This window comes from Ipomoea triloba, chromosome 2 (genome assembly GCF_003576645.1).
Source record: "Ipomoea triloba cultivar NCNSP0323 chromosome 2, ASM357664v1".
Lineage (NCBI taxonomy): Eukaryota > Viridiplantae > Streptophyta > Magnoliopsida > Solanales > Convolvulaceae > Ipomoea > Ipomoea triloba.
In genome coordinates this window covers 7,042,153-7,052,964 of record NC_044917.1, presented here as the reverse complement: position 1 = coordinate 7,052,964, position 10,812 = coordinate 7,042,153, and the positions used below count along the sequence as shown (strand labels likewise).

Here is a 10,812-nt window from a genome sequence, read left to right as displayed (position 1 = left end):
GCAGCTTGGCCTTGTCTGTATAAGCTCCTTCCTTGCCTACTCTATCATTATGCAAACTCTTTAATTTTTTTTTTTTTTTTAAAAAAAAAAAAGAAGAAGGAAAAGAGTAAGCAAAAAATGAGAGGACATATGCATGCAGAATTGCTGAGGCAGGCAATTGGCATATCGCGGATGAGATAGGAAGTTCCATCGTAAAAATGATGTTATCCACAACACTGCTTTTTCACATCCATTGTACGGAAGTCAATTCTATTCTTTTGTCGGAACTTACACTTACCCACATTTCCAGTATAATACTATAATAAATGTTGTGTGCCCAGATTTAGACTTTACTGGGGACTGGGGATTTAACTCTATTCTTTTTTAAATATACTCTGTACTTCACTTATTTTTACCATTCAAATTTATATGATGTCACATCTTTCTCATTCTTAATTCATTATTATTATATTATACAACTCTTCAATTCAATACTAAAATAATTATTAGTCATCATTTCTCACCAAATTTTTCCTAGCATTATTTTAACTTCTTTTTTTTTTTTTTTCATGTCATAAAAAACATAATTTTCATTTTAAAAAAAATTATTAAATGATTGTGTGGTGGGTTGTTATTAGTTAATTTTTTTAAAAAAAATACTTTTCTTGAATTGGTTAATATTGACACTTTTATAAATTTTTTAGTAAAATTGTTTCTCCATCTAACAAATTGAAAAAAAAAAAAAAAAAAAAAAGAAGTAAAGTTCATCACTCTCAAGTAAACCTGCTAGTCTGCTGCACTTATTTTTAACATTACCTTCGTTGGCATTTAGCAAAGGGTTACATTTTTATTAAATAATATTACATATTTTATATAAGGCCAACTCTATACAATGTATTAGATTTAGATTACTATACCTCTTTTCAAAAATAGACAGGGCAAACAGATTTAAGTCATATGAATTAGATTGAGAACAGAAGTCATAACAATATGGATGAAGAAAATTACGTTTCCTATTTCCTAATTTGTTTAGTAGGTGGGCGCGTAGTTGTAGTAAGAGACGCAAAAGGTTTGTATAATCGACGGTGTGTATTATTGATCGAGGATTAGGCGTGGTCGCTCTGAAAGCAGCGGCGGAAACCTGAAAGGGGCAGGGATCGGACTTTGTAAAATTAAAGGCTGAGAGGGCTGCAAAAGTATGCATTTGGACCACTGAACGCCGCCCTCTCTACACTGTCGTCCTTGATATGCTGCTTTAATTAATTTGCAATAATAATGCAGCTATCTAGCTGTCTCTTTGAATTGCCCACTGGCTACTACATGCTAAACATACAGTAGTAGTCAACTTTTACAGCTCAATTCGATCTGATCTAGGGTTTGCATGCTTAACTTAGTCCTGGGACGTACTATATATGATTCATGCTGCGCTGCAAAACGCGTACGTACCATACAATAATTGACAGTAAGGTTTGCAGCATGCCTAGCTACTATGCAAGGGTAAAGGAAGGGTTTACACTCCGTCAGTATTTGTCATGATATGATGTTAAAGGAGTACTAAAATTTTGGGAGAGAATGCATAATATAATGCATGCGTTCATCTAATTGAAATTATATTGTGAGAGACTTACCAAATGATTCATATGCTACTCCATCCCCTAGTTAATTTGTCAATCATTTGAATTTAGTTTGGATTTCATTTTCATGATAATTTAACTTGAATTGCTCAAATTCTATAAAAATATAACATGCATGCATGTAAATTAAACCTCAGCTCCTCTTACTCTACTATTCTAGTAGTAAGAACAAGAGTGTGTAGTAGTGTGGGCTACATACACAAGATCAACCAATTTATCTAATGCACATCCCAACCCTAATGAAGTTGATAACTGCGTTTATGTCCATACTTAGCTTCTATTCCATATATAGACCTATTTTGAGTGAAAAATATTTTGATTTATGCAAAATGTGTCTTAATCCATTTGTTTATATCAATATATCCTTAGGTGCATAAACTATTGAATTGAAGACAATCGTACGCTTTTCTGGATATTTTTGAATGAATCTCAAGTCAATGGGAGCCAAGGTAAAGCTAAGGAAGTGGATAAAATACTTTAAAGGGAGCTAAAGAGTGGTGTCTTCAATGGTCTTGATCACTTGGGCAAACCAAGGCAAAAAATGGAGCAACAGAGCAAGAAATTAAAATTCTCACACAAATTGACCATTGTTCAGTATTTGGACCATATCTTAACCTAGGAATATTCAAATGAAGTGATTCTTGCACCATTGTAAAGAAAACTTAAAGGGTTACAACTCTTATGAAGACATCAAAGTCTAGATCGGAAGGGAAAGAGGTCAAAATCAACCTATAAACCACACTAGGGTTGCAGGAGGATTCTCGACGCGTCGAGAAAAGGCAGAATGATCCCGATTTCACTCCGAATTAGCTCGATGCGTCAAGAAGCTCCAGATCTGTGAATTTCTGCTGCTAAAAACTCTCAATTTTACCCCATTCTCCACCCCACTATATATAGCATCATTTCCTTCATATTTGGTTGCGATTTGGGAAGACAAATGGAGTAAAGAGAGATGATTCTTTACACTCCAAAGGAAGAAAGAGGGATCCCTACACCTTGGAAGAAGAACTATTGCAAAAGCTTTGAAAGGAAATTGGAAGATCAAAAGCTACCAACAAGTCGAAAGAAAGGAGTTTGGAAGACACGTTTGGGAGAATCTTTTCTTCTCTTCTTTACTTTAAGCTTTTATTAAGATTATTGCTATTGAAATTATGTTAGCCATGGTTGGCTAAGCTTTTTCTTTGGGATTTTGAATATAAAAGTGTTTATGAACCTATGTGCTTGTTCTTAATTTTCCTTAATGAAATATATATTTGGATTTTATGACGTGTGTTGCAATTGTTATTTATAGAGCAAATTACCATTTTGGTCTACTGACTATAGGGGTCTGTTAGTTGTAGTCCACGACTTTCAAAACTGTTAATTGCATACCATGACTATTCAATTTTTATCAATTTTGGTCACTCCGGCCAAATTACCGGCCAAATGTTGCCGGAAGTTAAAATAATGAGGGTATTTTAGTCATTTCACATTTTTCTTTTCTTCTCCGGCGGAATGCTTCTCTTCTTCTTCGGCAAACCAATTTTTCCGGCGGATCAGGCAGCCATGGATTTGTGTACAGAGCTTAAATTAACGCTTGGTCTCTCTTCTTCTCCGGCGAACAAGGCAGCCATGGTCTCTCTCCCTCACCGAGGCGTTGCGGTCCATCGACCACCAGTTGTTGTTGGCGACCGACAATCTGCCTTCGCTGTAGGTGACTGTCGTGGGTATTCCGTCGCTGGAGGTTCGTGCTTTGCGTAGTCCATATATACACAAGCAAAGGGATCTGGAATGGCGACTCACGTTTGGCAATGCGGCGGTCGCGAAAGGTTTCGTGGATGGTATCTACGAACTAGCGATCCAAGATGTATACATTTTCAGTGCCCATTTTTTTCTGAATATTTTTGCGATGCTAATATTTAATTACAGTCCATGGCTGCCGCCGGAGAAGAAGGAATCGCTGGTAGGGCAATTATTATTGGTTGGGGAGAATTATTATTGGTTGCGCCGTTGCGGTGATCTCCCCTCCTAAATGATACTAATAATAACAATTTCAACAAATTAGGTAATTTTGCACTGTAAATAGCTCATTGTTTCAAACTACAAGCAACATCACATGGCTGCCTGTTCCGCCGGTGGACGAGGAAATATTGGGTCGCCGGAGAAGAAAAGAAAAATGTGGAATGACTAAAGTACCCTCATTATTTTAACTTCCGGCGACATTTGATCGGAGTGACCAAAATTAATAAAAATTGAATAGTCATGGTATGCAATTTACAGTTTTAAAAGTCGTGGACTGCAATTAACAGGACCCCTATAGTCAGTGGACCAAAATGGCAATTTGCTCTTATTTATATTATTGATGTTTGTAATTAAAAACTTAAATTACTAGTTTTATTTACTTTATTTGTGTCTTGATGAAAGCTAAAGCATATATTAGAGTACCTACAATTGCACTTGACTATTGTTTCTTGAAAAGAACATTTGCTACATCAAGAGTCAACCCACGACACTCTTTACAAAATTCTATCAAGCATAAAATATAATTAAGTAAAAGGATAAATTGGATTAAAACAAATTAAAATCCATATAAAAGCAAGCATAAAAAATAATTAAGTAAAAGGATAAATTGGATTAAAACAAATTAAAATCCATATAAAAGCAAGAATGGAAATGGATTAAAAAGGGAAAACTTATCTATTATTATTTGAAAGATCATGACTTACAATGTTGAATGACTTTGAAAATGAATGAGCTCTTAATCCACCTTACAGAAAGTTTTTTGGAGATTTCTTTGCTAACTCAAAAACTTTCATCGGAGTTTTTCACCATCAGGAGGGCATGAGTTGGCAAAATCCCTAAAACCTATTTGTATTGCAACAATTGATTTTTGGAAGGAAAAAAATAAAAAATAAAAAAGAAAATACCGTGCTTAGGAGACACACAAAGGCTCTGTTTAATAGGGCGCGTGGTTGCTAATTACTTGGCTACCATTATACCACTGTATTTTTCTTTGATTTTTTTGTTGACACATAATTCACAGAGTAACATGTATATCATTTGTACAAAGCAATACATATCCATTCCAAAACACTACATACATGCCATTTATTTCACGACTTCAAAACTCATAATCCATAATTGATACACCTCTAAGAACCCAAGAAGAGTTTTAGCAAGACATACAGTCATGGCACCTTGCAACATACATACTATATTGACACAAACCTTAAAGCTCATAAGCTGGAAACAAAGCCTTGGAAGGCTCGGCAAGGTCTAGGAAGAGATAAGACATTCCTCCAATGCCCTCAAACAGCGAGAAAGGGTGATCACCTCGGTGCATAATGCCGTCTGATATAAGTGTATGAGCTCTGTCGTGCAGGAAACAAGCAAATGCCTTTGCCCTATACAAGTATTCCTCTTTCCCTGTCAACCGGTAAAGCGAAAGAAACACATAAGCATTTCCACTGATGCCATGGCATATCCCAACTCGCTTCAGTAACCCTCTCTTCCACACCACCTCCCCTGCATCCACTGCTGCTTGCACAAACTCTTCACTGTCAAAAACCTGTGAACAAGAAGCCATATATAGCTGTTTGTAATTTGGAAAGTTATGCTGAAACAGCAGTACTGTATGTGTTGAGCATATAATATATAAACATAAATGTGTAATCCAACTATCAGTTTAAGCTTTTAGTTCAGATGGAGCACATGCTTCAATTTGGTACCTAGTCCAGGCTTTTAGTTAGGATGAACTTGAGGATGATAGGAATTGGATATAAATAAAATGCTGGTAACCCGGACATTAATTCTATCATGTAAATCTTGTTTTCTTTACCTTTGCTGCTTTAGTGAGGGTTAAGGCAATGCCAGGAGCGCCATGGCACCAGTGAACAAGATTATCTGCTTCGTCGTCACCCTCAGCTGCAGTATAGTTTCCACTAGGAAACCGATTCTTGATCATGTAACGCAGCGTGGCCTTGACGTCTTCTTGTTCATCAGGCTTGAGTTCCACGTCCATTAATGCATACATGATTCCAGCAAGCCCGTGGGCTGCTCCCCAGTATCTCCTTCCTTGCCATTCATACATCAAAGGCGATTTCAGGTTTTCCAGTTTTGACAGTTTTCTTCCGGACTTGATAACCTCGTTGGCTATTGCCCTCTGCACCAACATTATATTCCCACCCATATTTGAACTCCAAGATTAATGTAATTAATTAGTTGTTAAGGAATTAAACCAGAAAGTCCTTACCATGTGAGAAGAGGACACAGTGCCTTTACCAAGATTCTTGTTCAAGAAAGAACATGCCCACAAATACCCTGCTCTTCCATACAACAATTCATCCCGGAGATCTACCGGAAGCTTAATCTGCAAGTGGAATGACACATGGATGGGAAATTCTAAAAATCATAAACTCCTATATGATTCCTTTATATATAAATGTGCAATCCAACTATCAGCTTAGGCTTTTAGTTATATACTTCAATTACCTCCTTGAATTTTGTTAGATAATGATCAAGCAACTCATTATCGCCACAGTGCTTGGCAGCAACCGCACCAAGAGCGTATATACCAGCCTGCCCACATAAGAATGTAACCGGTCTGCAACAATTGAAAAACAAATAAGAAAAAATTTGCGTGGTTCAGTAATATGTTTTATGTCATTACATATGAGACAAACACAACAAAACAGGCAAGATAGGGTATATACCCAGAAGCATGAGACGCAGCAGTATCACAAGCCTTGATGATTTCAAGGCAAAGAGAAAGGTCATCGTTATTGGCAGTAACTTGGTAAGCCTTGAGGAGCAAGAAAGCAGTACCCAGAGCGCCGGTGTAGAGGGTGTAGTCCGTCACCCTTCTTCCTCTAGCTCCCCATGTCTCCCTCACAACCTCCAATAATTCACAATCCATCGATTCCCACAATCATATAATTATAGAACAAATAATAATAATAATAAATTTCAGATGGAATGAAATACATACTTCATCTTTGAGGGTGAGAGCATCCTGTTTAAGCCTTTTAGAGATAGTGTTGTGAGGAAGAGATAGAAGCTTTGCCAGCGAGTCTTTAGTCCCATGGGGCGCTATTTCTTGGACAAGTGTAGTGGTCTCAGGGATGAAAGCTGCCATTTCATTGGGGTAGTAACGTTCCTCTGCCATCTCCGATCCGTTTCTAGCTTAGCTACTATGCTCTCTTTAATTTGGAGTTAGATGTTTAGCAATGATATATATGATGGTAGGGGCCGGGGTGAACGGTGAAGATATACTTAACCGTCTGTAACAACGAATGAAGGAATAAGATGAAAAAGACTCTTGTAGAAACCTTAGGAAGCATCTTTCTGTTTCCAATTTCAGTTCTGGAACCAAATATATATAATATGTGGAACGTGTGTAGAATGTCCTTTTTAACTCCATATCAGAAATAAAATGTAACATACAAAAAATGCCCTATTTTAACATATAATTATGGAGAAACTTCAACCAATCGTCAAAATCACGCTAGCAAAACAGTCCATCATCCCCAAACAGCCAAAATCAAAATCACAATCACCACTCTCTGCTCCCCAAAACACCGTACCAAAGATGAAAACCAATACCAATAATCTTTAATTAGAGATATGATTTGAAAAGGAATTTAGATCAGGAGTTGTGAAAAATGTACAAATTGGTTCTCCCTCCATATCCCTGTAAGTGCCCGCAAATGATGCACATTAGTATTGGCTTAATTATTTGACAAACCTTTAAGTTAGTTTTTTTATTTATATAATAAGTTAGGTTGATGTTTTCAAGGCTCATTATGCTCTTGGATCCTAACAAAGTCTGTTTGGTTTTATCAAGTATTATGGGTTAGTTTGAATTGAGTGGATATTATCTTTTCAAGGGAGAATATTAAGCTAATGGTTTTAAATGAGTGGATAAGTATCTTTTCAAGGGAGATTTTCAAGCTAATGGTTGGGAAAGTTGGTTACGTGACTTTCTATATAAAGGAAGGTTTATGAAGCTTCAATTACACAATTTTACAAGTGAGAATTTCGAGACATATTGATCTAAAGAGTTTTCTGACACTGTTCCAGCAGAATCTGTGTTCTTTCTACTTGGTTCCTTGTTCATGACCTGGTGGTGCTGATTAAGCGTGTTGAGGCTACACGAATCCAATCACTTGAAGATTGTTTGATGAATGTTGATGTAGTAGGTTTTGGACCTTGTGTATGTTTAGCATTTCATTTCCCTGTAATCTTGGCAAACATTTAGTAGATTGGGCTGTCGTAGGTGCCCCGCAAACGTAGGAGATTTGGCTCCGAACTGCGTAATCATTTGTTGTGTCCTGGTTTTACTTTCTTTTATCTTTTATCTTTTTATGTTTAAATCAAACTAAATAAAGGTAAAGATAATCTGTTTTAAAATCAAGTAGAACCTTAAGATTTCGTACATTCAAAATCCACGATTATCAATTTCTCTCCCATTCCCCACTACTTGTTTAGTAAAGTATTAGAATTTTTTTTCTTGCTTTGATTTAATTGATCATATATACTGCGTCTGCATTTAACTTGCAGCTTAAGCTTGAATTGTCGAGTTTTATATATATTACGAACATTGTACTCTGGATTTGGAAGACGCTTATCTTAGCTTGCATTATATTGTATGGAAACATTTACAGACGACTACATTATTTTCTGAAATTTTGCATGTATGGAAAGAACAGAAAGGTAAGGTGAAAAAGATCAGAGTGCATATATGCAGGAAAGTAGAAGCTAGTGAAACGGGAAATCAGAAAGACGATGAAGGCTGGCCGGCTATCGCAGCGGTGGAACAATTGATGATGCATAATGTGCAGATAGAGGGATTAGGTGGTTAAGTTTGGGTCCATTCAGCCCAGTTAGCTTCACTTCCAACTCGAGGGATGCTGTTAACCCTTGAATACAGATCCACTTTGAAGTTTGCGCCGCATATCACACCTTCACTATCAATCCTAGGCATAGCTCTCATCTTGTTCATTGGATGCTCGAAGCTCATTAGCCCTTTTTCACTATGGAACATGCACCCTGCATACAACCCCAATATCTCTATATCATTCAATCTCAATTGCTTTATAGATTGTATGGAAAATAATTACCTGTGGGAAAGGGTGCAAATGACTTGGCGCAGCCTGCTTTGATAACCTGTAAATCATCAGAAATCACCACCGATCCATCTGCGGCAATTCCCCAATACAGCTTCACCCCACCGTCAGAACCCTGCATGCGCACAATCCCACAACATAAAACACAAGAAAAATCCTATCCTTATTATTGGCTAACAGACAGACATACCAGGGCGACAAACACGGTTCCGGTCTTGCTGTCATAAATCACAAACGCAAAACTTCCTTCAAGATCCTTTACAACTTGGTCAGCCGGATATGGACCACGGTCGCGAAGCGTCCTGTAGGCTTCAATAACTAGCATCGCCTCGTTGCTGCTTTTCGACAGCCCGTACAGCTTTATTTGGGAACATAGGTTGTTCAAACTCCCCATAAACAAGCAGTATATGTCATCGTACCCACAAAACACCCTAAAACAAATAATGCATTATTCATTCTAGCTAGTATAGTATCCAACATTAATAAATGTTAACTAATTAATGGATCTGTACGTTTAATTAATTAATTACCTTGGGGTTTGGTGGAAGAAAGAAGAGGCGTGGGGACGAACATAAGCAAGAACGGCGGCATCTTCAAAGCTGACACAGCAAGCGTCGGAAGGGTGAGCGGAGAGGAAGTCTTTGAGTGTGCTCTCAGGGAGTTTGGGTTTCTGGGTTCTATACTCAGAAGCTGGGCTCTTCAGCTCTTCTGGTGGGTGAGCAAATGCTTTGTGAAATATAGCCAACATTTTTTTTAATGTTAGGAGAAACGAAATGTATATTAATATGGTGTAGTAAGATGGAAGGAACAGGAGGAGTCTCCATGTCACTCTGTCTCGGTTATTTATAGTCCCAGTCTCCGACGATTACGATGTGCAGCGTACGCAAAATGTGGGCGACGACCAAAGTACAAATAACCAAAGTTATGGGCGGGGGCAATTTTTTTGCTTTACTCTGTCAGTCTCATGTTTAGCTCCAAAATTTGAGATTATCCAATCCCTTTCTATGGTAAGATTCATCGACATGATCAAACAAAAATTGCGATTCTTCATTCGGAAATATCATAGTTTGACTCAAACAAGTAGAGTGAAATAATTGTCAAAAGACTTTGTGGTTTAGTAGCACCAATCTGCTCCTTTATAAGGGAATTTGTGAATTCGAGTCTCTGATTTGTTGGTTTAAGTTTCCATGATGGCGATATTGTTTATTTGTGTTTTAATAGATTAAGAAAGTAATTCTTTATACTTCAATTTAGATTAAGAAAATAGTTATAAATAGATGCCACATTGTAATAAAATAAGTAGTAATAGATTAAAAAAAATAGTAGTGAAATAATTAATAATCGGATGTTTATTGGGTTTATCGCCCTGTGATCCTAGCCGGCAAAGGACCACAGGGAGGTTAACCAGCCTAGGTTGCCCATAGCTGACCGGCTCAAACCCGGGTGGCAGACGGTTTCGAACTCAGGACCTCACGGCCGCGAGCGTCTTGGTCTTGCCACTCAGGCTGCCCTTACGGGCATAATCGGATGTTTATGTTTATCCAAAAGGGATAGGGTGACCCCACGACTCATGAGAGGGTGAGAATGAATCATTAACTCTGACTTCCGACCATGAACTCATGAAGTGCCGCTGTTTTTGTTTTTTTTTGTTTTTTTTTTTGTTTTTTTTTGTTTTTGTTTTTTTGGTGATAGAAAGGAGTGCCGCTGTTATTTAACAATCCTGTGGATGGTTTTTTCATTTATTTCCAAATTCCAATGCTACCTTATCTCTCCACATATTGTTTTACCCATTTTGGATAACGTTGCCAACGTATAGTAGTTACGTAACCTCTTATATGTCCGTGTCTAAAATAATATTTACGTTTGGAAAATTTTGTACTGTAGCATGCATGATGATTCCAATTTCCAAGTTGACAAGTTCATTTTGGCTTCCGCCCGGATTACTCATATCAGTTTTGATATTTTTTTTCAAAAAAAATAAAAAAAATCAATTTTGATATGTACTCCTCGTATTTTTTTTGCTACTTTCTCAACCTACTGTAGCACACAACGAGTCAACAGTTAAGACGAGGGTGCTAGAGACTCCGTTCCTGAGG

General features: G+C 37.3%; 2 protein-coding genes across 2 annotated transcripts; both read right to left on the bottom strand.

Moving 5' to 3' along the window:
* Window positions 1–4,628: 4,628 nt before the first annotated feature.
* On the bottom strand, window positions 4,629–6,913 carry LOC116009671 (lanC-like protein GCL2). The gene is made up of 6 exons (XM_031248789.1): window positions 6,580–6,913; window positions 6,305–6,486; window positions 6,084–6,195; window positions 5,845–5,961; window positions 5,431–5,754; window positions 4,629–5,160 (listed from the first exon to the last, which is right to left on the bottom strand). The coding sequence occupies exons 1-6, from the start codon at window positions 6,754–6,756 to the stop codon at window positions 4,822–4,824; spliced, it is 1,251 nt and encodes a 416-aa protein (XP_031104649.1). The 5' UTR covers window positions 6,757–6,913; the 3' UTR covers window positions 4,629–4,821.
* A 1,285-nt stretch (window positions 6,914–8,198) lies between these two features.
* On the bottom strand, window positions 8,199–9,541 carry LOC116005666 (stem-specific protein TSJT1-like). The gene is made up of 4 exons (XM_031245913.1): window positions 9,247–9,541; window positions 8,907–9,147; window positions 8,711–8,831; window positions 8,199–8,639 (listed from the first exon to the last, which is right to left on the bottom strand). The coding sequence occupies exons 1-4, from the start codon at window positions 9,462–9,464 to the stop codon at window positions 8,449–8,451; spliced, it is 771 nt and encodes a 256-aa protein (XP_031101773.1). The 5' UTR covers window positions 9,465–9,541; the 3' UTR covers window positions 8,199–8,448.
* Between the last annotated feature and the right edge of the window lie 1,271 nt (window positions 9,542–10,812).